Source organism: Ranitomeya imitator, chromosome 1 (genome assembly GCF_032444005.1).
Source record: "Ranitomeya imitator isolate aRanImi1 chromosome 1, aRanImi1.pri, whole genome shotgun sequence".
NCBI classification, from domain to species: Eukaryota; Metazoa; Chordata; class Amphibia; order Anura; family Dendrobatidae; genus Ranitomeya; species Ranitomeya imitator.
The window spans coordinates 194,336,231-194,364,143 of record NC_091282.1 but is presented as its reverse complement, the minus strand read 5'-3'; the positions used below and the strand labels follow the sequence as shown (position 1 = coordinate 194,364,143).

The 27,913-nt window shown below is 44.0% G+C and overlaps 1 protein-coding gene across 6 annotated transcripts in view; it reads right to left on the bottom strand.

The window, feature by feature from the left end:
• COMMD10 (COMM domain containing 10) overlaps positions 1-27,913 on the bottom strand; it is a 484,751-nt gene that overhangs the window by 408,838 nt on the left and 48,000 nt on the right. For 5 of the 6 annotated variants that reach the window (XM_069753211.1, XM_069753251.1, XM_069753220.1 and 2 more), the window contains exon 5: positions 21,102-21,212. In XM_069753211.1, the coding sequence (XP_069609312.1) occupies positions 21,102-21,212 (111 nt within the window). Of the gene's footprint in view, positions 1-8,929; positions 9,568-21,101; positions 21,213-27,913 lie in introns of those variants that run through there. The other variant, XM_069753243.1, reaches the window with a different exon arrangement.

The window sequence follows — 27,913 nt, the reverse complement described above, 5'->3', positions numbered from 1 at the left end:
AAGAATTTTTGTCAAAGAGTTTACTTTTAGAAAAAGATTTTTCTGTATTTTACATGTAATTATGTATATTTTTCATTGCCATGTATAGGACTGTCTGCCAATAATAACAATATCTATATGAATATAAAGGTCATTTTAATAATAATATCTACATGAATGAATCCCTTTGGCACACATGAACTTTATTTATGGGATAAATTGGACACTAGGTAAGAGCTATACCACTCAGAGATCCGCTGAGTGGGACATTAAGACCTGTATAGGTTATTTGTCTCCATGGGAGTCTATTTGGTGACTGGAGGTAGCCCGGATAGGGTGCCATCCAATGTATCAGGGTGGGTTAAAATACCTTAGAAACCTTGAAGCGCAATAATCTCCATTACCATATAAATATTATTAGTGACAGATTGGTCTCTACATGAAAGGAGCATCATTGTATGTTATTTACTTAAAAGTACAATATTATGCCACATCCAAGATGGCGCCGGGACAACGATGATAAAGTGCGCATGCGCAGAATGGAAATTGCCACACATGCATTAGGATTGGCCGTCGGCCTATGACAGGGTAGTGAGGCGCTAGGACATGCGCAGTGGACTCAGTAAAACGCTGGAAACAGCATGTATGGCGTCCTCCATGTGGAACAGCCTGATCCCACAGGAGTAAGAGAAATAGGTTTTAAACACAGCTGCACTAGGGACAATAATATGAATAAAGTCCCGATATAAATAGATAATGATATGAAATATGAGAACCTGAAAGAGGTATTGATTAAAATAGTTCTTTAGCACTATAGCACTTTTTAATGTTATATGGAATGGTGTCATGTGAAGGATTTTGGATTTTATATATAGTACAGACCAAAAGTTTGAACACACCTTCTCATTTAAAGATTTTTCTGTATTTTCATGACTATGTGTTAGGGGTCGAGTTCCCACCTCTGCACAGGGGGAATCTCGGGCCATCTCCGCTGCGGTCTCCTATTCTTCTCCTGCCGCAGTGGAGCCTGCTCAGCGGACACGTCGGTCCCAGCGTCTCGCTCAGTCTGACTCTGTGCAAAGAGTTATTGCTGCTTTTCCAGCTTCTGCCATTGAAGCCAGTGCTGGGCAGCGGCGAGCAGACGCTTTTGGGACTAAGTCCTGCTTTTTCCCTTCTGAGCATGCCCAGGGTAAGATCTCTTATTGGAGATCGAGGGTCACATGCTTAGATACTGCAGCAAAACCCATTGGTTCTCCAGGAAGGTCCTGAAGTTCCTCAGGCTCTGTGGCAGCCTCTCAAAGGTCAGAGGCCCGGCGCCTGCGCACTGCAGTACTTTGTCTGCCCTCAACAGGGCAGAGCAAAGTACGCCTGCGCCGGAGCCGTGGCTGAAGATCAGAAGAGGACGTCTTGTAATGAAGATGGGAGGCGCCGCAGCGGACCAGAGACGCCCATCTGACCTGACCAGCAGCGGGACCGCCCCTGGGTGAGTATAATATAACGTCTTTTTCTCCTTTTTCAGGTAACATCGGGGGCTTATCTACAGCATTACAGAATGCTGCAGATAAGCCCCTGATGCCGGTGGGCTTACCTCACCCGCGATTTTCGGGGTGACAGGTTCCCTTTAAACCTGACAGGGCACACCTGTGAAGTGAAAACCATTCCCGGTGACTACCTCTTGAAGCTCATCAAGAGAATGCCAAGAGTGTGCAAAGCAGTGATCAAAGCAAAAGGTGGCTACTTTGAATAACCTAGAATATAAGACATAACAAAAAAGTGTGAAACAACTGAAATTAATTATATAATTCCACATTCATAGTTTTGATGCCTTCAGTGTGAATGTACAATTTTCATAGTCATGAAAATACAGAAAAATCTTTAAATGAGAAGGTGTGTACAAACTTTTGGTCTGTACTGTATATCTAAAGAATATTATGTTAATGCACTTAAATGGTTATTGATGGATATGCAAATGATTGTTAATTGTGCCTATAAAAACACATTTGTTTGTAACACCCACTGCTTGAGAAAGGCTCAGTGAGAGCCAAAACGTTGCCCAGACATGTGGGTCTGATTAAACAACACAGTTTTTTCACTTTGGATAATCATGGAGTGCTGCCTTTAATTTTTCTACTTTGTCTAATTTGGGCACGCATTGGACCGTCTTGCCCAGGAGGCCTGGCACCCACCGGTGGGCATTTTGCTGTTCCATTTTTTCTCTCTATATGTCAGTGAGACACATACCTCTGTGTGTTCATCATCTCACTAAATACATTTACATTTGACAGGCTTGATTTTCCTGAAATTGCCTGCGCCCCCAGCAACCACTGTGCGAAAATTTTGCACGGGCCAACTAGTCATGTGAATAACAAAACTTGGGTAATTGCAATCATTTTCTGGAAGAAAAAGTTTATTTTCTGGAACAATTTAAAAGGTGCCAACACTTTTGGCCATGACTGTATAAAACAGATGAAACATGTAAGACAGACTTGTGTATTTCAATGTTTCATTCATTTTTAACTGACCCATTGCTAAGAGTCAATGGATAAAATAAAGTTCTGACAGTCCTGCTTCAGTTAAAAAAACGGATGCAACTATGACACCAGGAAAAAAAAAAAAATCAGTAGATTTCTGTCTGATGGTAACACAGAGAAAGCCCAGTCCTTGGCAATCACAAACTTTATACGGTATTCACTTTGTAAAAGAAAACAAAATAATACCGTATGTAAGTCTCAAAGTACGGTATGTGGATGATCAGCATGCAGTCCTCTTCTGCATGCCAAAGTCCTGAGCTTGCGTTACGTCCTTCTCTTGCATTGGAAACATTGCTCTGCTGCTTCATGTTGGTCACTTTCCTAATGGAAGAGCACAACAGGGTTTACAGGGTGGTCTCTGGTGGCTGGTAAGGCCTGGACTAAAGTGCACAAACTTTTCTTTCCATAAGGCCTCATTCAGGCATCCAGAAAAGGAAAAAAAAAAATGTGTAGAAACAAAAAGAAAAAAAAAACGAACAGATGTTTATTAGTGTTTTGGATCAGATGTTCATCAGCGTTTTGCCAGTTTTTTCCACCAGTGATTTTCGTCCACGCAAAATTTAAAAAAAAAAAAAAGCTTCTCCTACCCATTTCAATATTAATAACTGACAGCACATGAATTACACATGGATGGCATTTATGTGCTGTCCGTGATCTTGAGGATCTGTCAGCTTGTATGGGGCATTTTGACCCTTACAAAGTGCATGAAGCCTGGGGGTGGGCAACTAGTGGTCGCCTCAAATGTAACCAGATGTGCATCAAATAACATCGTCCACTCTGCAAAAACGACAACAGGTGGTGCTCAGCATGAAAAAAGACAATCCAGTAAACAATGAGGAAGAAAAAGAGACACAACATAAGTGTCTACTGTAAAAAATGTGGCAGCTGGATACAGCGGAGGCAGCTGGGGCATGTAGGCAAGGCTCGTTTCGCGCTCCTCTGCGCTTCATCTGGCCTATGCACTTCCATCACATCCATGGCTCAAATCAAAAACAGATATGTCTCTCTGATGTTTTAGGAGGCAAACAGTGCACAAAAGGACACAGGCAAGTGAACAGCCCTATACAGACGACTGAATAAAGTCTAATAAATTGGACTTAACATATGACAAAGTAAATGGTTGTCGGTGGAGTGGCTTGATGGCACTAGTTCTGTAATATGTTTTTTTTAAGGCACGTGAAAAGGTCATTCATAAATGTAAACCTTGATGAATATAATAGTTACAGTATATGAGACAATGTTTCATTGAAGCGGATTATAATTTCTGATTAATGTTAAAGTATCATGAAGAAAAATGATCAACAGTTTACATAAGCCCCTGAGGTCATAATGGAGAGCTCCCTCTTCACTTCACAGACTTTTGTTCTTTTCCTATACAACAAGGTTTACAAGATCCACTTTGTGGCAAAAGGGAAACAATAGGGGGACAGTTGGTCCTTAAAGTGAATACTTCTTTATCCAGTTCCCATATACTTCACAAGTAAACATTTGCCAATAACCAAAGTGTTACATGAGGAGAGACTTGAATTAATGAAGAAGGCAGAATAGATTTCCTCTGGTGGTATGAGAAAGAATCAGCACCCACAATATGGGTGCAGGCAGCAAAGTATCCAAAGGGGATACGCCAAACTATAATAAGTAAACGAGAAGATCACAGCACTCCAGCTTTATCCAGGGGTCTTATTCACCGTACATGCTGGGCTAAAAGCTAGAGTGCAGCAGTCTACTTATATTTTTGGTGTGCCTCTGGACTGGGATACACTGCTGCCTGCACCTATATCCTGGATATGATATTGGGATCCATGCTGATTCTTGCTCACACTACTACCTGGAATGCTGCGGTCTTCTCTTTCACTTGGTGTTTTGGTGTGTTTCTGGACCAGGATACGTTGCTGCCTGCACCTATATCGTGGATATGTACCGTAATTGGGATCCATGCCGATTCTTGCTCACACTACTACCCGAAGTGCTGCGGTCTTCTTCTCTTTCACTTGGTGTTTTGTCGTGTTTCTGGACCAGGATACACTGCTGCCTGCACCTTTATCGTGGATATGTGATTGGGATCCATGCCCATTCTTGCTCACACTACTCCCCGAAATGCTGCGGTCTTCTTCTCTTTCACTTGGTGTTTTGGTGTGTTTCTGGACCAGGATACGTTGCTGCCTGCACCCATATCGTGGATATGTACCGTAATTGGGATCCATGCCCATTCTTGTTCACACTACCCCCCGAAATCCTGCGGTCTTCTTCTCTTTCCCTTGGTGTTTTGGTGTGTTTCTGGACCAGGATACACTGCTGCCTACACCCATATCATGGATATGTGATTGGGAACCATGCCCATTCTTGTTCACACTACTCCCCGAAATCCTGCGGTCTTCTTCTCTTTCCCTTGGTGTTTTGGCGTGTTCCTGGACCAGGATACACTGCTGCCTACACCCATATCATGGATATGTGATTGGGAACCATGCCCATTCTTGTTCACACTACTCCCCGAAATGCTGCGGTCTTCTTCTCTTTCACTTGGTGTTTTGGCGTGTTTCTGGACCAGGATACACTGCTACTGCTGCCTGCACCCATATCGTGAATATGTGATTGGGATCCATGCCCATTCTTGTTCACACTACCCCCCAAAATGCTGCGGTCTTCTTCGCTTTCACTTGGTGTTTTGGTGTGTTTCTGGACCAGGATACGTTGCTGCCTGCACCCATATCGTGGATATGTGATTGGGAACCATGCCCATTCTTGCTCACACTACTACCCGAAATGCTGCGGTCTTCTTCGCTTTCACTTGGTGTTTTGGCGTTTTTCTGGACCGGGATACACTGCTGCCTGCACCTATATCGTGGATATGTACCGTAATTGGGATCCATACCGATTCTTGCTCACACTACTACCCGAAATGCTGCGGTCTTCTTCTCTTTCCCTTGGTGTTTTGGCGAGTTTCTGGACCGGGATACACTGCTGCCTGCACCCATATTGTAGATATGTGATTGGGATCCATGCCCATTCTTTCTCACACTACTACCTGAAATGCTGCGGGGTCTTCTTCTCTTTCACTTGGTGTTTTGGCGTGTTTCTGGACCAGGATACACTGCTACTGCTACCTGCACCCATATCGTGAATATGTGATTGGGATCCATGCCCATTCTTGTTCACACTACCCCCCAAAATGCTGCGGTCTTCTTCTCTTTCACTTGGTGTTTTGGTGTGTTTCTGGATCAGGATACGTTGCTGCCTGCACCCATATCGTTGATATGTGATTGGGATCCATGCCCATTCTTGCTCACACTACTACCCGAAATGCTGCGGTCTTCTTCTCTTTCACTTGGTGTTTTGTCGTGTTTCTGGACCGGGATACACTGCTGCCTGCAGCCATAACGTGGATATGTGATTGGGAACCATGCCCATTCTTGCTCACACTACTACCCGAAATGCTGCGGTCTTCTTCGCTTTCACTTGGTGTTTTGGCGTGTTTCTGGACCGGGATACACTGCTGCCTGCACCTATATCGTGGATATGTACCGTAATTGGGATCCATACCGATTCTTGCTCACACTACTACCCGAAATGCTGCGGTCTTCTTCTCTTTCCCTTGGTGTTTTGGCGAGTTTCTGGACCGGGATACACTGCTGCCTGCACCCATATTGTAGATATGTGATTGGGATCCATGCCCATTCTTTCTCACACTACTACCTGAAATGCTGCGGGGTCTTCTTCTCTTTCACTTGGTGTTTTGGCGTGTTTCTGGACCAGGATACACTGCTACTGCTACCTGCACCCATATCGTGAATATGTGATTGGGATCCATGCCCATTCTTGTTCACACTACCCCCCAAAATGCTGCGGTCTTCTTCTCTTTCACTTGGTGTTTTGGTGTGTTTCTGGATCAGGATACGTTGCTGCCTGCACCCATATCGTTGATATGTGATTGGGATCCATGCCCATTCTTGCTCACACTACTACCCGAAATGCTGCGGTCTTCTTCTCTTTCACTTGGTGTTTTGTCGTGTTTCTGGACCGGGATACACTGCTGCCTGCAGCATTAACGTGGATATGTGATTGGGAACCATGCCCATTCTTGCTCACACTACTACCCGAAATGCTGCGGTCTTCTTCGCTTTCACTTGGTGTTTTGGCGTTTTTCTGGACCGGGATACACTGCTGCCTGCACCTATATCGTGGATATGTACCGTAATTGGGATCCATACCGATTCTTGCTCACACTACTACCCGAAATGCTGCGGTCTTCTTCTCTTTCCCTTGGTGTTTTGGCGAGTTTCTGGACCGGGATACACTGCTGCCTGCACCCATATTGTAGATATGTGATTGGGATCCATGCCCATTCTTTCTCACACTACTACCTGAAATGCTGCGGGGTCTTCTTCTCTTTCACTTGGTGTTTTGGCGTGTTTCTGGACCAGGATACACTGCTACTGCTACCTGCACCCATATCGTGAATATGTGATTGGGATCCATGCCCATTCTTGTTCACACTACCCCCCAAAATGCTGCGGTCTTCTTCTCTTTCACTTGGTGTTTTGGTGTGTTTCTGGATCAGGATACGTTGCTGCCTGCACCCATATCGTTGATATGTGATTGGGATCCATGCCCATTCTTGCTCACACTACTACCCGAAATGCTGCGGTCTTCTTCTCTTTCACTTGGTGTTTTGTCGTGTTTCTGGACCGGGATACACTGCTGCCTGCAGCCATAACGTGGATATGTGATTGGGAACCATGCCCATTCTTGCTCACACTACTACCCGAAATGCTGCGGTCTTCTTCGCTTTCACTTGGTGTTTTGGCGTTTTTCTGGACCGGGATACACTGCTGCCTGCACCTATATCGTGGATATGTACCGTAATTGGGATCCATACTGATTCTTGCTCACACTACTACCCAAAGTGCTGCGGTCTTCTTCTCTTTCCCTTGGTGTTTTGGCGAGTTTCTGGACCGGGATACACTGCTGCCTGCACCCATATTGTAGATATGTGATTGGGATCCATGCCCATTCTTTCTCACACTACTACCCGAAAAGCTGCGGTCTTCTTCTCTTTCACTTGGTGTTTTGGTGTGTTTCTGGACCAGGATATGTTGCTGCCTGCACCCATATTGTGGATATGTAATTGGCGAGTATGCCAGTTCTTTCTCATAAAAATAGAAAACCAGTTTAAGCTAAAAAAAAAAAAATGTAACCTAAATTTTACTATTAAGTATAAGAAAATAAAAAGACATCTAAACAATATGTATCAATCATCAGTCATAGCAAACTGATGTTAAAAGGCTCAAGGTACAGGAAATGAAAAAATGGCCTGAGAAATCTGTTCCGCTCTCATTTGGCAGTATAACACCCTGGACATTCAGTGAGAAAAGAGTTAACAGTGAATATTCTGTCCCTTGAAAATTTACATTAGCACGATTTCATTTGACTCAATGTCATAATTTGTTTTCTCTAAATGAAGAGCCATCTGTAACCTGAACCCAGACCAGCTTCCTATAGCATACGTGAGATTTATTTCTGTTGCCAAGGTGATTTTATGTTCCATAAAGGGACAGGGGCAGGGAGAAAAAAAACACAACCAAGAGATATAGCACATACATGTGTCCGTTTCCTGTGCCCCCCAGTACAGGAAATACTGCCCAGCACATACCGGAGAAGTATGTCTTTGTCAGTGTATAGCGTTCATCATTTGTTCAGAAGGGGAAGTTTTAGTTGGCAGAATCTAATCTGGTATATCCAATTACGTGTGATAACTGGAGCAAAAGAAGGGAAGCACAGTTCTTCTGCCTCCAGACTTTGTGCTTGCAGGGGGACAGGGCACATCTGACTGATTGACAGCTTGAACCATCAGAATTTCACGCAAACCGTGCGCTCTTCTGATGCTGCAGAGGCAAAGCAGCTCCTTGAGAGCGCACTGGCACTGAAGCTGGTTGGATCTTGTGTTTTGGCCAGATTCAGTGCAGCACTTACAAGCTCTATTGGAAAAAGCTTGAAAGCACAGCACTCCTTTTACTAACGATGACAGGTAACCTAGGAAACTAGCAAAACACAACAAAATTAAACATTTCCTCTGTGAGAACTGCAGGGATTTGTAATAATGAGTAAATGACAAAGTTGCTCATTTATGATGATGAGATTACCCCTAGAGGGGTAAACTGTGAAGCGCTGCGGTGCGCAGTGTTTTATTGCTATGATATTTTTATGGTATTGAAGTGTTAGTGTATGGATCTCATCATCACCTGCTGACGGCATATTCTAGGTTTAACCATTCAAGGATTTATAGTAAAGAATTTCAGAGAAAGGCATGGCACATTGTACAGGATATTCTAGCATCAACCCCGCTAGCAAAACAAATATGTACGGTAATTAAAAAAAGGTTTCACAGACTAGAAAAAAAAAAAGGATTATCATGCTGACATTCTCACATACATTTTATTAAGGCTGACTTTCACAGTTATGAACTGACATGAAAGTGTCCACAACAAATGATTTTTCTCTTTTGTGGCTCCTCGCTGAATAGAAAAAGATCGGAAATGTGAATTTCAAACAGAGTTTGTCTTTTCTCTTCAGAAGGTAGACAAATTCAGCTGCCCGCTCCATTATCGAGAGGTGTCCTGTAATCCTCACAAACTGGGCCCCGGAAAAGTGGTGTACAAGTGATTTATGCACAACACAGATATTGTTCTCAGGAAGGCTCCAAATTAACCCCTTCACCTATGCAAAGTAGCTTTGTCAAGATGAGTCTTGTTTACCGTCTGTCTCAAAAGAGAGAATGCCGCGGCGCCTACAGGGAACCAAGAGCGATAATCGGAGCAAGGGAAGAGAAAGGACTCGGAATCTAAAGAAAGGCGGCATTGGTGGAGCGCTGCACGGAAACCCTTTAACTGACAGCATGAGGGTTCAGAGCGAGGAAAACAAAATAAGTTTGTGATTCGTTCTTGCTGGAGAGTCCTGTAGAGAATTAAGCGGTGATGCTCGGATGATCTCTCTAGGGCTGCACTGGTTAAATCGCTTGCTGTTGTGCTCTGCCCTGGTTTGATGAATAGGAATTCATTTTCTAGAAGTGCAACAGAAGACCATTGTTAGGCACAGATTAGAAATGTAAACACTTCGCATTTCCCACAGCTACCGGCTTCACAATTGATTCTGAATGCTGCTTTCAAGACAATAAATTTCGGGAGTCAGTGGTGCAGCGGCCAACGGAAGAGCAACAATGCCTCCTAGTGGCCGCAGCACAGAAGGGACCAGATTGCACACAACCTGCCTGCTCTTGTCTATGTGAGTGACAGGTCTTTAGATTCCAGAAACAAAACCTATAATCCACCCAGATTAAATCTCTAAATTACCAACAACAGAATATTAGCCACTAATGATGGAGCGGCGCACATTTCAGAGTCATGGCAGTAAAGCAGAGGATTATCAGACATGGGAGAATAAATGGCAAGGCTCCCTTTTTCAATATGCTCAACAGAAAGCAAGCCAACACTTGACATGTGGATTCAACAAACCCAAAGCTTGCTAGCCCTGCCATTGAAATTCCCTGGTTACTAGCTGTCAAAGCAAAGCATCCTTCATAGGCAAGAGCTGCACACAAGGTCTAAAGGCAGATTCCCGAGGGTCTCCTACCTCCTAGAGGGCTCCGTGTCATTGCAAGGTTCCCACCATGAGAGAAAATAAGGTGGTTGGAGAAATCACAGAGACTTATTTTTGTTTTACTCTAAATTGTGGGTTAACATTTATTTCCAGGTAGCGACATAGTCAGACCGCTGCAACCAGGGCAGACAACCACAACCACTGTTTGCTCTCAAATCCAAGCTTTTCTGACGCTTTTTTTAAAAATAAACTCGTTTTCCTCAGGTGCAGCAGCCATTTATAGTAAATAAAGATCCATTTGATTCAAGAGGCTACCCCACACTGAACATCAGATGTAAAGCCCCCTCCAAAGGATTGTATTTTACTGCAACTAATCCAAGTTCCCTGCACGCGGTCTCATGCTGACCCGCCGCCAGCTTTAGCTTTTATTGGCGCCGTTCAGGTCAGGCTGCAGAGGTTTGTGACCTGGCAGATTGCTCCGGTGTTTGTGGGGTGATCCGAAAGTCACAACTCAATGTCAGGCTGTGAGAATGAGGCGCTCATAGACTTGCATTGAGAGCCTGTGACCGTTACCTTTGTATTCCGGTCAGTCAGAAGTTGATACCACAAGATGGCGGCACAGGACTGGAGCGGCGCCAGGAACAGATGAAGACAGCAACTGGTAAATGTAATGCTAGGATCAGGGAAGTTAGATTAGTAGCTCCATAGAACAAATGATGCACTGGAAAAGGAGCACAGCTGTGGAGTCAGTAATCCAAACCTCCGACTCCTCAATGTCCCCGACTCCTGACTCTCCAGCACTGGTCACTACTGAGCATGTGCATAAAGTGCAGCACAGATTCATCCCAACCCCTACTCCTGACTCTCCAGCCCTGATCACCACTGATCATGTGCATAAAGTGCAGCACAGATTCATCTCCACTAACAGCCCAGATCCTTAGATCAGACATTTATAGGACATTTCAGAACTTTTCCAAATTCTTACAAAACAATTTACAGCTCATCCTGCATTGTCCTACTGTACCCAATGTATTATATATTATTAGAGCATTTTATACCAACTCCAAGATGTGGCTGACCTCTTTAATAGTAAAGCCATGTTTTCACTGGGAAACTATGACTGTCTTCATTTCCAACCATTCATAATGATGAGGATTGCCCGGTTTAAAGCAAAGTAACCCTTTGATGACTTGAGTGCATTTTGACCTCAAGATCTTTTTATTTTACCTCTCACGTGAGTGCATTTAAAATGTGCTTACGTGTCATGGAGTGCCAACAAAATGGGAACGTATAAAACAGAAAAAATAAAATGACACCTACAATAGCATCTGTCCGAAAATACTAATAATCGCCCCAAGAGGAGACAGCGCTGGTCCTCCCACACAGCGCCTCACCTCCCATGCTGCTGCACACAGAAGCATGAAGCAGCCGGTACAAGGTCGCCGAGCCACACGGGGTGACATCACCTCCCTGTACCAGACCCGCAATTACCATCAGGTTGTACAATGGGCTGAACACGTTCCAAAATACTGCTGGTTACTTCATGACAGATTTATAGATCAGCTCCACAGAACGCATCTGCTTGTGAACACCAGCCAAATTGTCAATCACGGGAACAACGTTGTTTTTCTGACACGCAGGCAACCCTGATTTTGGCTTGTTTTGCTGTTTATTATAAAAGAATATCATTGTACTGTAATCTACACAGAGCAGATCGCATTGCTGCAGGAAAAAGCAAGGAAAACAAAATCTGTTTGGCTTCTAAAATTAATCAGCGTGTGATTATGTGTGGACTATGTGCGAAAAATAGAAAGATGAGATGTTTTTCTGACTTGTGAGTGCGGTGCTGCGGAGTAGTGGGACAGAACAGTAGCGATGCCCTTTCTCCTCACATACTATTCTAATGGCTCCATTACTTTACTCAGTTAAGTGCTCAGTAAGCAGCATATAGGATAGCCTGGCCATCTTTCATACTAAGTAGGGGAGTACACATAAGGCTGCATGGCCGGGCACCGGTCAGTATGTGTGTGCGAATAGATGAGGGGCAGCACCGTGCAAGGAGTGTGCGGGTAATGTGGGGGTACTGGTGATAACAGGACAGGAACCAATGTAAGTACTGTGATAGGCCTGCATAGAAAGATGTATTTTAAGACATGCCTAAAACTGTTGATTATAGGAATTAAAGGGAACCTGACAGCGGATACTTCCTTCCCGATCCACGGGCACCATGGATCAGACACTGGCTGTATGATTTCAGCAATGTATGGTTGACTCTAAAACACTGCAGCACTTCAGAGAGAAACAGACTTTACAAGCCACCGGGGAGTGAGCCACATGGGTGACTAGTCGGACAGGCTGGTCCCAGGCGGCGTCTCTGCACTCGCTCCCCTGGAGTCACTGGTCTTTCCCTGCACACGCACAGTGCACACAGAGAGAAATTCTCTCATTCCAGGGGAGCAGGCAGAGAGGACTGACCTTTCCAATCGGCTCCGGTGCTGCTAGGACCCAGTCAGCTTTCAACGAAAATCTGACAGCAAGTTTTTGCTACGTAATCCACAGACAGCATGAGGTAGGAGTTAAAACAAAGAATGCAATGATGTGTCACATGTCAGATGTCGTGCTGATTACTTACCCTGAAGGTTTTATCACCTGTTGATTATCAGTGTCCGGACTACAGCAGCGCAGTGCATATTAGTCTGACTCCGCCCCCTCCTGTGATAGGCGTCTCACTGTCAATAGACATGGTACATACAGAGCCTGGTGTGGGCAGTGTTAAAGATTCCTTTACATGTGAGGAGGGGTATACATAATAAAAACAAGTACAATAATCTTAAACAATACCAGTCATAACTGGTACAGGAGGAGTGAGGACCCTGCCCACAAAGGCTCACAATCTACTTTAAAGCATGTTCTTCTGTGAAACGCAACAGGGTTTCAGAATCAACCCTACCAGGCTGAAGTCATACAGTCACTGTCATCCTGCATGTGGATCGGGAAGCATGTATTAACGGTCAGAAAATTGGTGCAGCAATAAAGATCTTTAAGTCAAGAGTGGGCGGTCCGGATTATGGAGAAGGTAATCTTATAAAAAAAAAACCTGGCAGAACACAGAGCACAAGTAGAGTGGTAGATACAGGTGTTACAGAGTGGTCCAGCATCGTGCAGGACTTTGTACAAGGAAGGGATAACCTTTAACTGAATTGTAAAAACAATGGGCAACCAAAGCAGTGACTGGCACAGGGTGGGGACATCTGTGGGGTGGATGGATGGAGATAGGAGGCTGGCTGGAGAATGGGGGAGAGAATGAATCAACGGACCAATAGGAGTTTGGCTGTTCTCATAGCAAGAATACTCCCAAGTTGCTAACGCTCCTTACACATTAGTCTAAAGTCTGAAGTCATGGATATTTGTGGGACTGGGGAGCTGGGAATATGGCTGTGCGCCAACAGCTAATGTGAATGGGGGCCTTTAATGTAGTACCACCCGTGACATGGAAACACATAATGGTCTATAGCGCCAAAGTAAGCAGCAGTGTACACAGCAAACAAGCACTACTGCTTTCCGCTAAGTCGTGGTACCACACTTCTTCAGACACGATGCAATTTGAGTTTACTTGCTCATTCCCTTTCTTGCACCCCAAAATCAACTTCACTAAAGCCACAAGATCATGTTCCTTCATTCTCCAGATTTACTTTCAAACCAACACATATAATTCACTTTTCTCTCTAGATGTCGCCAACTATTGTTTTACATTGACTTATATTCTAGGTTTCTTAGGTTCATTTCCGTAAATGGGAACGTGCCTCTGCCAGTGCGCTGACGGTGACTGTGAGAATTGTACGCAGCCTGAAGTAGTCACAAGAGTCATGTTAGCAAATGATTCTCACTGTAAAATACTTAACGTGCTGTAGTTCGGAAATTATTAAAGGATGTGTTTAAAAGAAAAGTGGAAAATATGTAAAGCAATGTATGAAAGAGGATTCAATGCAGTCTGCTCAGCCGGCTCCTGCCAGGAGATTCCATATTGTTACAGTATGATAATGAAGAGCTTTCCTGGCATCCCAAGTGACTTCTGTGAATTACTACACCTGTACCACAGCCAGACACTGCGAAATGTTGTACTGATATGAAGAACAATGCCCTGGCATTTAGCGGAATAAAAGCATAAACCGATTCCTAAACGTGGAATGGGAATACAAGGGTGAAGGCACAAGTACCGGGAGTCACTCCACGTCCGGAGGGTTTCTCTACAGCCAAGGCCAGGCGTTAGCTCCCTCAAATGGATTAAAAATGTCAACAGAATTACCTGGGAGTGTTATCAAAGTTATCAGAATCTACCAGATACCAAAATGTCATTTTCTACATTCCTGCTCGCATCAAACTGGAAAGATAAAACCATTATTTCACTGTGCCGATGTACAGTTGTGGCCAAAAGTATTGACACCCCTGCAATTCTGTTAGATAATACTCAGTTTCCTCCTGAAAATGATTGCAATCAGAAATTCTTTGGTATTATTATCTTCATTTAATTTGGCTTAAATGAAAAAACACAAAAGAGAATGAAGCAAAAAGCAAAACATTGATCATTTCACACAAAACTCCAAAAATGGGCCAGACAAAAGTATTGGTGCCCTCAGCCTAATACTTGGTTGCACAGCCTTTAGCCAAAATAACTGCGACCAACCACTTCCGGTAACCATCAATGAGTTTCTTACAATGCTCTGCTGGAATTTTAGGCCATTCTTCTTTGGCAAACTGCTCCAGGTCCCTGATATTTGAAGGCTGCCTTCTCCAAACTGCCATTTTTAGATCTCTCGACAGGTGTTCTATGGCAGTGTTTTTCAACCAGTGTGCCGCGGCACACTAGTGTGCCGCGACACATGGTCGGGTGTGCCGCGGGGAACGGGAGTCAGCTGTTCTCTGTGCCGACTGTCAAGCTGACAGCCGGCACAGAGAAGCTGCAGCGCGCCGGCTCCCGGAGATCAATTGTACTCGCAGACATCTACCAGCTGCGAGTACAATTGAGGCTCTGACCGCTGGGTCAGAGCGACGCCAGCAGCGTGATCAAGTCATGTGATCACGCTGCTGACGTCACTCTCCGGCGCGCAGGAGAAAGAAGAGACTTGGTGGTAAGTGCTCCTGTGCTGTGGAGCTGAAGACACCGAAGATTCAGCGTGGGGTGGGTTTATGGGGAGTATGTGGGGGGATTTATTAAGTGTGTGGGGGGATTTATTCAGTGTGTGGGGGGGATTTATTCAGTGTGTGGGGGGGATTTATTCAGTGTGTGGGGGGGATTTATTCAGTGTGTGGGGGGGATTTATTCAGTGTGTGGGGGGATTTATTCAGTGTGTGGGGGGATTTATTCAGTGTGGGGGGGGATTTATTCAGTGTGTGGGGGGGATTTATTCAGTGTGTGGGGGGATTTATTCAGTGTGTGGGGGATTTATTCAGTGTGTGGGGGATTTATTCAGTGTGTGGGGGATTTATTAAGTGTGTGGGGGGATTTATTAAGTGTGTGGGGGGATTTATTCAGTGTGTGTGGGGGGATTTCTTCAGTGTGGGGGGATTTATTCAGTGTGTGGGGGGGATTTATTCAGTGTGTGGGGGGGATTTATTCAGTGTGTGGGGGGATTTATTCAGTGTGTGGGGGGATTTATTCAGTGTGTGGGGGGGATTTATTCAGTGTGTACGTGGGGGGGGGGCTGGAATTTATTTAGCATGTGTGGGGCAGGGTGCATTTATTCTGTGGAAGGGGATGGATTTATTCTATCGGAAGGGCAGTGGATATATTCTGTGGGGGTGAGTGGGGAGATGGGGGTGGACACAGTAGCGAGGGGAAAAATGTGTGCTGACAGTACTGGGAGCAACGGTGATGGGATGTGTGAGGACAGTATGGGGAGTCGGGGGAATGTGTGAGGGGGGAATGTGTGAGGAGGAAATATGGAGAGAGCAAAGGGGTATGTTAGCAGGGGGGGATGTACAGGAAGAGGCTATTAGAAATGTGTGCAGACAGTATGGGGGGATGAAAGTGTGAGTGGACACAGAATAGATACTGAGTAGTGTGAGCGTAACAGCCAGGAGGAGACAGTATGCAAAGTAGGAGGAGTGTAATGAAGGGGCACAGTAGAGAGACTGGGCTCTCTATGAGGGACACCGTATGAGAAGGCAGTGTGAAATATAGAAAAGAGAGAGAGGGTAGTGTGGATGGCATGTACCATAAGAGGAACAGTGAGGGTCATATTATGTGCTGGGAATAAAGTGAGGGGCAATTATTTTCTCAGGGGCTCAGCCTAGGGCAGATATTTTTATTCCGGAGCATTATAATAACACTGCTATCTTTAAGGGTGTTGTGTCGGGATGTGCTGCAGAAGACAGGAGAAGATGGAAGTCTGCAGAAACGAGCTCTGCCGGTGGATGAGAAGAGTCATCATGGCATCTGGACAAGGTGAAGATGAAAAGAAAGAGGCGACTCCACAAACAACGTCATCTATCAGGTACCTGGATGTAAATGTGTTTTTTTTTTGTGATACTAATTCTCATTTTTATTTGTTAGGAACATTAAAGGGGATGTCCAAGGTTGTGATGAGTCTGCGGTCATACTATGTGACTGCAGACTTCTGAATTCTCACAGTACACACTGCTATCATAATTCTCTGATGTTGGTGATTTACATACATGCGGTCACGTGCTGACTAGACATGTGTGGCCTCATTCAATGAAAATTAATTGACTGAGGCCGGACACGTCTAGTTAGAATGTGACCAGAAGTATCCAAATCACATACTTGTGCTGTCATGACCGTCCACTCTGGCCACCGGCAAGGGAGAATCCTGAAAGTGTGCAGTGCTTGCGCTGTGAGAATTCAGAAGCCTGCAGTCACATAGAATGACTGCAGACTTTCATCTCAAACCTGGACGCACTATTTTGTGCCATTTTGGTTGGTGGTGTGCCTCGGGATTTTTTAAGTATAAAAAGTGTGCCGCGGCTCAAAAAAGGTTGAAAATCACTGTTCTATGGGATTCAGGTCTGGACTCATTGCTGGCCACCTTAGAAGTCTCCAGTGCTTTCTCTCAAACTATTTTCTAGTGCTTTTGAAGTGTGTTTTGGGTCATTGTCCTGCTGGAAGACCCATGACCTCTGAGGGAGACCCCACTTTCTCACACTGGGCCCTACATTATGCTGCAAAATTTGTTTGTAGTCTTCAGACTTCATAATGCCATGCACACGGTCAAGCATTCCAGTGCCAGAGGCAGCAAAGCAACCGCAAAACATCAGAGAACCTCCGCCATGTTTGACTGCAGGGACAGTGTTCTTTTCTTTGAATGCCTCTTTTTTCTCCTGTAAACTCTATGTTGATGCCTTTGCCCAAAAAACTCTACTTTTGTCTCATCTGACCAGAGAACATTCTTCCAAAACGTTTTAGGCGTTTTCAGGTAAGTTTTGGCAAACTCCAGCCTGGCTTTTTTATGTCTCGGGGTAAGAAGTGGGGTCTTCCTGGGTCTCCTACCATACAGTCCCTTTTCATTCAGACGCCGAAGGATAGTACGGGTTGACACTGTTGTACCCTCGGACTGCAGGGCAGATTGAACTTGTTTGGATGTTAATCGAGGTTCTTTATCCAACATCCGCACAATCTGGCGTTAAAATCTCTTGTCAATTTTTATTTTCCGTCCACATCTAGGGAGGTTAGCAACAGTGCCATGGGCTTTAAACTTCTTGATGACACTACGCACGGTAGACACAGGAACATTCAGGTCTTTGGAGATGGACTTGTAGCCTTGAGATTGCTCATGCTTCCTCACAATTTGGTTTCTCAACTCCTCAGACAGTTATTTGGTCTTCTTTCTTTTCTCCATGCTCAATGTGGTACACACAAGGACACAGGACAGAGGTTGAGTCAACTTTAATCCATGTCAACTGGCTGCAAGTGTGATTTAGTTATTGCCAACACCTGTTAGGTGCCACAGCTAAGTTACTGTTGCTGTTAATTACACAAATTAGAGAAGCATCACATGATTTTTCGAACAGTGCCAATACTTTTGTCCACCCTTTTTTATGTTTGGTGTGGAATTATATCCAATTTGGCTTTAGGACAATTCTTTTTGTGTTTTTTTCATTTAAGACAAATTAAATGAAGATAATAATAATAAAGAATTTGTGTTTGCAATCATTTTCAGGAAGAAAATTAGTATTATCTGACAGAATTGCAGGGGTGTCAATACTTTTGGCCACAACTGTATCTGTTAAGGCTCAGGCACGCGTCAGTGATTACTCACATACTCAGAAACTGCTACGAGTTTCACTAGTGTTTTTGAGCAGAGTGTTATCAGAGTTGGGTCAGCGTTTCACCAGTTTATGAGAAATATTAACTCAAGGAGGTTTCTCATAAAAACAGAGGGCACACGGACGGCATCCAAGTGCTGTACAATTATTTCATGGATTTACATTGCCAAGTTTAATCCAACCCCAGGATGAATATCCAAGTCTCTGTACTCCTGTGTGGACCAATCGATCTGAGGACAAGTGGACTACCCCATAGACTATAAGGCCAGGTTCACAAGATCAGTATCTGGTCAGTAGGTTACATCAGTATATGTAAGCCAAAACCAGGAGGGGGTGATAAATACAGAAGTGGTGACGTGTTGTAAAGTTTTGCATTCTGAATATTTTAAATATCCTGAATTATTCTGCTAAAAAACCTCCAAAGGTATTTTGGCCAGAAATTATTTATCATTATTATTATTAATAATATTTCCATAGTGCCAATGTATTCCACAGCACCTTACAATTGAGCAGGGACACGTACAGACAATAAAGACATTACAACATAACGCATAATTCAGAAGTTACAGAAGGAGGGAGGGTCCTGCTCACAAGCTTACAATCTATAAGGCAATTGGTAGAACGTGCTTGCCATCATTATAATACATAGGGCATGTCCAATAAGCTGCGGGATCCCCTCATCAGCCGGCACCGGTCTGCGTAGTTACAAGGTGATATTAGGTGCATGGAGGATGTAGAGACAGATGAATAAAAAGGGACAGAGTCTGAGGAAAATTTAGAAAGTGGGGACAGGTCAGAGTTAAGTCAGAGAAGAGAGGTGATAGGCTTGTCTAAAGAAATGTGTTGTTAAAGCGCTCTTAAAAACGTAAGCGATAGTTATTTGTTGGATCTGCTGGGGTAGTACATTCCAGAAAACTGGCGCAGCACGAGAGAGGTCCTGGAGACGGAGATAATGGAAGAAAGCACATTGAAGGAAGAATAAACACCCATCTATTCTCAAGCCACCATCTAATTATTGTCAGTGATGAATATTAACACTTCCAAAGCCATTATTGTATCTTATCTCACACATTACAGAAGAACTAGATGAATCACATCAGACAAGCCTATAAATTCACAAATACATGCCATTTCACAGATGACGAATCCAGTATACAGTCATCGTATATACACAAACTCTTTCAATGCATAGGAAATAGTCTAAATTGATTTGCTAACGTCCAGCCTGTAATATCACCATGCACTTTACATCTACAGCTGTATGGACAGTATCATCAGCAGTTACGAGTGACAACACATATAGGAATATAACAAGTTCATGGCATAAATGGCAAATAAATCCCCTGCTGTGGAGCCCCTCATCTATCTCTATTTATTGTCCAGTAGGGATCAATTGCCCTATGTCTACATGACTACTGCAGCATATTACTAGGCTTAGTGGTCTGATGGCATAGATGCCGTAACACAGCTGAGGCCAGTGACTGACTGCTGCTGTCATATGGATAGATGGCATGTTACCAGTGCAAAATGTTAATAAAAGACTGGTGGGGGCACATCATAAGTAGTAGGGGATTTATCTGGCAAGCAATTCATTTTTTCCAAAAAATCTGTGTCCTACTTTTGGTTCATCCAGGAAAATTCTTTAGGTGCAGAGATTTCTGTCCTTCACCAGCGTAAGAAAAACTTGGAAGCATAGTGGTAAGCTGTGGTTGTGCCACATGTACAGAAGTGCCACTTAATATGGCACCGCAACGTAGCGGCCTCGCCCCTTCAATAAGGAAAGTGGCCATGGAGATCAGACCGTAAGGAACGGCCATTAATGTGAATTCAGACAAAATCTCTTTAATCTCTGTGCCAAGATTGACAACATAAGTTGCTGCAATGGTCGTCCGAGAGGAGCCTCACGGCGTATCACAGAGGTGGTATGGTGAACTTCTAACTATGCTTGAAAGCTTACCTTTTGCTTGGCTACTTACTCTAGGGTTTAATCTCCATTTCATTGCCTGGTGAGCAATTCTAGGGTGGGAACAATGAGAAATTAAGTGTAGGCTCCAGCAGAAACCCAACACATCCTATCGGCAGGCGCCACCGTGATACCAGCATGTCCTTGCCACAGTCACATGGCTGGCACAAGGGTGCTAAGGTACTGGATATTACACAAGCAGGGTCTGTAGTGCTTTATAATAAATATATATATGTACAAGAGATACATGTCACTAAATAAACGTAATAAACTTCTCAGCACAGCAGCGATGCTCGCCGTAACACCATTTGGTACATCAGAGAATTTGTGAAGACTCAAAAAAAGGTAATTAAAGGAAAGCAATTAAAGAAAATAAGATGTAACAAGCCATGACAGCCAGAACGAGTATTTTTTGCAGAGATCTTAATCCTCTGCCACACTTGGGATAAGGAGAAGACTAGAGGGGGGCTTTATTTAGCACGCGGCAATATCATGTGTCTGCAGGCAACACTTCCTAATTACTTCACTTGGAGCACAGCGTAAGCAAACTGCTCATCCCCCCTCTAAATGCAATAATGACATATTCACCAAGAGATAAAACATTGAAAACAGCAAGTGAGGAGTCCTCTACTTAACCCCTTGTGTGACGGAGGAGCCCAGGAGTTACCCAGCACTGGTCGGATAAAGACCTGCTGTTACCAGCCACCCTGAGGAGAGAAGGGAAGCGCTCAGCAGCAGATGTGTCTGCCTACCTTTGTGTCTTCGGTGCTAACTCCAAGTTCTAGCACAGCCTGGGGAGATTTCATTTTTGCTTGGGTGGATTGAGCCATCTGGAGGTTGAGCTGCCAGGCAGTTGTCTCCAGCTAGACAGCAAAACACAAAAAAGCCATAGTTACTTTTTCCATGTGTTTGTGAGCTCAAAAAGTCCGACGGCAGTTTCGGTAAACAGGATAGCGTCTCCTTCTTTACGCCATCTGTGCCAGTTTACCTAAAAAGCATTAGGTAGGTATTCTGGCACAAGAACAAAATGCATAAGACGCGGCAGTATGAAGGATAGCACTATATCACTGTATATACGGATATACAAAGACCCAATATCAAGAGGCTGTAGATTCTGGCCCTGCAAGTAATATTATCAATACTACAATAAAACTCAATCCGAACACATGATAAACAAACGTGTGAAGTATGTAATGATATGCCTATATATAAAGGGGCACTCCTAGGTTATAAGGTACCAGGACGTTCCTACGACACGGTCTGGCCACACACCACAATCAGTGGAGGGACGACCTTGGAAAGTCCCACTGATCCGATGTGCCAACACATTATCAGATTGGAATAACACTTGCTGGATCATGTTAGAAAATGTTTTTTCCCTTTTTGGGAGGGCTTGGGCTTCAATGGAAACTTGTCCTAAGCACTGCATTGGTGCAGCAATACATTATGAGAAGATATATGGTTGTGGAGCATTAATGTATATGGCACTCATGGACATCAAATATCAGTAGTATGCTCTTGAAAGACGTCCACAGTAACAGGTTAAGACTTATTGACTAAAATCCATCATATTATGTGTTTCTATACAAGTGCTGAATGGTGACTTGCAGGTGAGCAAAATTATATTCTAGTATCGATTTTACTAAAATGACAAGTAATAATAGTGAATATGGGTGCACTCACATCTAGGAAAACTGGATTTCTATGGACCGTCACGTCCTTGCCAACCATATTCACTATCACTAGTAGCCATTAGTAGTAGGTTATCATCTTATGCCGCACGCCTACTATTTGGCATCTAGTCTTAGTAAAAGTAAAGTAAATAGTAGTCAAGTAAAATGCCCCCCACATTACACAGACAACCAGAGGTGGGTTCCTGCTGTTTCACCGCCCCAACCATAGTGAGTGCATACAGTAAGGGCAAATATCAGTTACATATGGCAGGACGGATTACAGAAAGAAGCGACATCACAAGCGATTATAGGAGATAATATAGGAAATTCTTATTAGATTTATAACCCGGCTCTGGGCTGCTCAATATCAGCACTTGTTTACCATCCGAATATAGATTCCTACCAGCACCTTATCATCACTTTATCAGATCCAGCCACAATTGTGTCTTAATTTCTATTTGGGGACATACGCAAATAAAAGATGCAGAGTAGGAGGTGAAAAATCGCAAGTGACAAGAAGAGACTGACAAGTAGAAGGAAACGGTAATAGAACGAGACTCATTTCCATTCATTTATTTCCTTAGGAAAACATGACTTCTGCTTCAATCTTCATTTAAGTCCCAAATTAAGCATGTGCAACAACCTGGCATCAATGGGACTTGGCATGTGTCACACCGAGAAGAAATAAGCAATCAACTAGGAAATTCCTCCTTCCAGAGACTGTCATCTGCTTATATCCATGTCAAATGTCACCTTACATTGCAGGTATGTCCAGGGTCTAAGGGACACGGGGATAAGGTAAGCAAATTAGCTCTCCTCCAAGAGGAAGAAAGCGGGCTAGGTAGTGCCAACTACAAGTCCGTTTTCACACGACTTTTTAAACCTGTATTCTTCATAAAATATTCCACCACACCAGTCTTCTCCAAGACGAAGAGACCTGCATCTGCAGACAATTATTTTGGGGCTCATTCTCCTCGTCAATGCGTACAAACATACTGCTTGGTTGAATTTGAGGCCCTTATGGGATGTTGTGGGTTTTGTTTCTCCTTGCGAAAACCGCCAAAGCTGGCATATTGTTGCTCCCTAGGAAACCGCTTTCTGCAGATGGAGGTGTTCTACTCTTACAGAAGACTCTGGTTTGGCTAAATATTCCTAGTCGTGCTGCAAGTTTTATAAGCAACACAAACTTATGGCTGGAAAAAAAGAAAAGAAACAAAAAATCGGATAGCACTCATCCGACTTATACGCTTGTGTGACTGTAACTTCCAAGATGACATCATAGAAATATTAAAAATGAAAACAAATAGATGCATTACTGTTGAAGCCAAACCAACAGCGTGTCCGGCACCAAAGCAGAGGTTCAGATAGAAAACTTTCCTATGTCGAGCACAGACACCAGCATCCACCACAATGTATTGTAATGGAGTCCATCGGATCGCTCATGGTCATGATGACGGACTTTTCAAAGAAGCAACTATTATTGTTCCTAGATGTGAACAGAGCCTTAGAGAAAAAACAATACAGCTTAAAATCGGTGCATCGACCCTTATAGATACCAGGGGCTACATCATTTATGCGAGGGGAAACAATCTGTGGAGAGAATATTATTTTCCTTTGGTAAATAGTCAAGGAAATAAAAAGGTATTGACCGCAAAGGATCATGTGTGTTACACAGCAGCTGCCCGGTTCTTCATGAAGATGTTTTACAAGACCCATCAGCTCCCGTCAGCTGTTGTCACCAATAAGCCCATCATTATGGTGAGGTCCCCACTCTATCATGCAGGTAAGTCTGGAAACACAGGACTTTAAATAAAGGCAGCCAGACGTACGCTGGGAGTTTTATTATCCTCCTTCTGTAGCAGTCAGGCTTTATACTGTGATTCATATATTTAGATTTCGCATGAATAAATCACAACAATATAAAAGCAGACTTTTTATCACTCCGGCAATTCATCAGCTCATGCTCGGCTGCAACATCTCCGAGCTCATTAAAGGATGGAAAAAAATCAGAACAAGTCCTGATGTATTAGAGCGCGCCTGAAAGACGCAATGTTATATTCCTTCCCAATGATTGATGCAGGGTGCGCAGGTCCTCACTGGCAGACCGGTCTACGAGAGCGATTCCAGGAGAGGAGCTCGCCATGTGTCACGTCTAGCGGATGCACAAGCTTCCCCTAGGGTTTAGATTGCGTTGCAATGTAGAATAGTGAAAGGCCCTCTCCTTTCAGGATGGATTTAATGTCAGCATGTGAGTAACAATGTGCGCTCATTCGTGGAGCTAGGCAGACAGGATAGCTGAATTGGTATCCAGACATTAAGTATGTGGAAATCTCTACAGCATAAACAGTAGTGACAGGAGGTTTTACTGTAGGAGCGCTCACCGCAGCACCAACAATAAAGGGCAGGCGTGGAAGATGCACAGCAGCATCAGAAGGGGCCGAATCTGGGCAGACTCATGGGTGAATGGCTAAATCTGGGGTCACTGCACAAGTTTCACACAAAAATTTCTCCCTTTTCTTAATGTTTTCCTTTTGGATTTAATGTGAAATGTGTCGAAATCCACATCAAATCCGCAGCCTCATGCAAGAGCATGGCATCACTATAACCCCATTCACCCTAATCCACACTGCTATTGGTTAAAATAATGGGCATGTTCAATATTATCACCAGTTTCCACACAGAAAAGCCCCATAATTTATGAAATAATATAAAAAAAAGACTCAAGAAAGCCTCATCTGGTTGGAAGTATACTACTAACAAGTCATCGGCTCATGAATATTTGGCCTTGAGTGGCGGTTTATCAGTATTTTGCATAATGGCAGGTTTCCCCCATAAAACATTGATGGCCATGTGCATGCTGCTGGGAACGGTGTATGATCCCCAATGAATGAGGCAAAAGCTCCCATACAATGGGTTTGGCAAACAGACTAATGTGTTCTGGGGCTCTGAACAATTTGGCAGGGGAGGTATAGACCCATCATGTCTGATTGTTCTCCTGATGATGAACCAGCCTGGAGGATCTCCAATAGAGAGCACAGTAGCACTTGGCTGAAAGAGCGCTCCTGTGTATGGGAGAGTCGGCAGAGATTTCTGCTGTCCGATCGGTTGAAGCACGGTACAGACGGACCCCTGGCACATCCACAGCTGGAATCAAAATGACAGGCTCAGATTTCAGCTAGAGATCCACTAGTAAAATACATGTTAAATTTACTATAGACAAATCCTTGTTGAGTGATTTTAGCCAGAAGTTGACAGGAAATCGCACTTGCTGCCAATGTATACAAAGTCTACAAAGAAGGCTTTCAATTTGAGAATATGATGACCCCTGAACTCTGAGATGTATGGGGCTTCCACTCTCCGACCTGTGCTCTTCACTACCATGAGGCTGGGCCACCATAAACTGCTCTAATAATCTGACAAATATGGAGCACTTCATCTGGATCTAGGACCCTCTTACCTCAGATACAAATATAATGGAGACCTGGAAGATCCTTTTTGTAGAGGTCAACAAGACCTTGCATTGTAGTTTACACTTTATAAAGGAAACCAAGGCCCATAGCCAGATCTGTCATATGCAGAGCCACTGTAACATTATAACTGCTATGTGACTAAATGATATCACACAATGTTAGAGTTGGATTGCACCTCAAGGGTCATCGTGTCCGACTCCCTGCTCAATGCGGGGTTACTGTGAACGGAACGGAGCAGAACTGCCCAACTTTACTAGTATTACAGAAGGCTCTTAGCTGCCTTTACTAAGAAAATTGTGTGCGCCACCTCACTTACCACAACGCGGTGAGCGACAGACGAGCCTGCATAAATGATGACATAGGACGTCTCTCGTGGGCTCTGACCTATAAACTGCAATCACTACAAGTAGCAACACACAATGTTCATTACTAATTAAACACTTGTCTGCTAGATGGGAAATATGTGAGACCAAACTGAAAGCAATCCCCTCCAGAAGTGCCATCTATCAGGGTACATTCACATATGACAAATGTGACAGCACAGTTAAAAACCAACAAAATCACATGGCTTTATCGCTTCATGCAAACTTTTAAGCAATTTTGATGGTACAATTGAAAAAAAAAAAAGCACTCTAAGGGCGCAGTTAGACGGCCGTATTACTCGTGCAAGGATCGCAATTGCAATCCTCAGACTGGCCGTCGGCAGCATGTATTTCTATGCAGTTGTCACGCTCCGGTCAGCCGACTGTTAGTCCAAGGAATGTGATATGATCCTTGCAGGAGTAATACAGCCGTCTGACTGGGCCCTTATGCTACCAGCTCAATAGTAACAATACAGTCAAAATACCTAAAAAAAACCCTGCCAATCCGACACTCAACTGGTCCTCAACATACTGGAAGTGCCCACGTCACCATATCTGGCCAAAATCGCTATGCTATAGGAGAGGTAGTTCAATAAATTAAGATTTTAATGGTAATATTATAGTTTTACGGTATTAATAATCGTGTTAAAGGGGTTCTCCACTATTATTATTATTTATTACTATAGCGCCATTTATTCCAGTTTATCTAGATGTACCAAAGGCAGCGAGAAAAAAAAATATGCACACATTTCATGCTCCACAACTGCTCTTCCATACTACAAACTACATCATCTCCACCTTCCATACTGTATCCCTCAGCATCTTGCTGGAGACATCATGTCACCACTGCAGCAAATCAGCCTCAACTGATTGTCAGCAGCGGTCATGTGACATTCCCTTACTGTATGCTGATGCCACGAGACTGGCAGCGGATACAGTACAGAGTGTGAAGGAGAAATTTCAGTTTGGAAGGAAGGTTTAGGATTTTTTGTTTTCTTACACAACCCTGGGCCCTTTAAGATTAAAAGTGTATCTTTCAGCATGCTGTAGGGGTTAAATCACAGATTTCAGTGATGATAGAATGTCAGAGTTGGAAGGGATCTCAAGGATCAATTATGTCCAACCCCCTGCTCAATGCAGGATTCAGTAAAGCATCTCAGACACGTCTGTCCAGCCTCTGTTTGAAGACATCCATTGAAGGAGAACTCACCACCTCTCATGTCAGCCTGTTCCCCAAATTGATCATCCTCACAGTCAAACTGATTTTTCCAATATCTAATCTGTATCCTTTCCCTTAAAATTTAATTCCATTGTTTCTTCCGTTTTCATGTGACATCCCTTCAGATATTTGTAGACAGCTACTAAGTCTTAGCCTTCTGCTTTGCAAGCTAAACGATCGCAGATCCTTTAACCATTCCTAATATGACATAGTTTACAGTTCGCTCACCATCCTCGTACTCTTCTCTTAACTTGCCCCAGTTTTCTTTTTAAGTCTTTTTTAAAATGTGATGCCCAGAACTGGAGACTATTCCAAATGAGGTTTGACCAAATAGGAGTAGAGGGGGATAATTGCATTGTAGCGCTAATGCCGGCGTCCTCGCATGGCTCTCCTTCCCTCTACATGTAGGGATGCTCACATATTTTCCGCCCCGGCCACCTGAAGTTGTCCTCGACGTGCTCCGTTCTTCCTGTGCACGCCACACTTCCAGGAGACATGCCTAGTGCACGCTCCCCTGTTCTTAAAGGGGCAGCGCCCGCACATGCATAGAAGCCCAAAGCCAATTGCTTGGAGGCATCTTGTATATAAAGGCACCCTCCCCAATAGGACAGAGCCTAAGCAACATTGCTTCATTAGTGTGTTAGTGTGCTACAAGTGAGTTGTTAGGTCCCAGTCTTTGTGTGGCCAGGCCCTGTTCCCAAACCCATGGTCTTTGTGCGGCCAGGTCCTGAACTCTGAAGCCGCTCCAGCGGTCTCTGAACCAGTTCCAGAGACTAGTGTGTCTGAACGCACACCTATCCCTGTATTCCTTGTTGTCCCACTTTTCAAATCCAGCCCCGT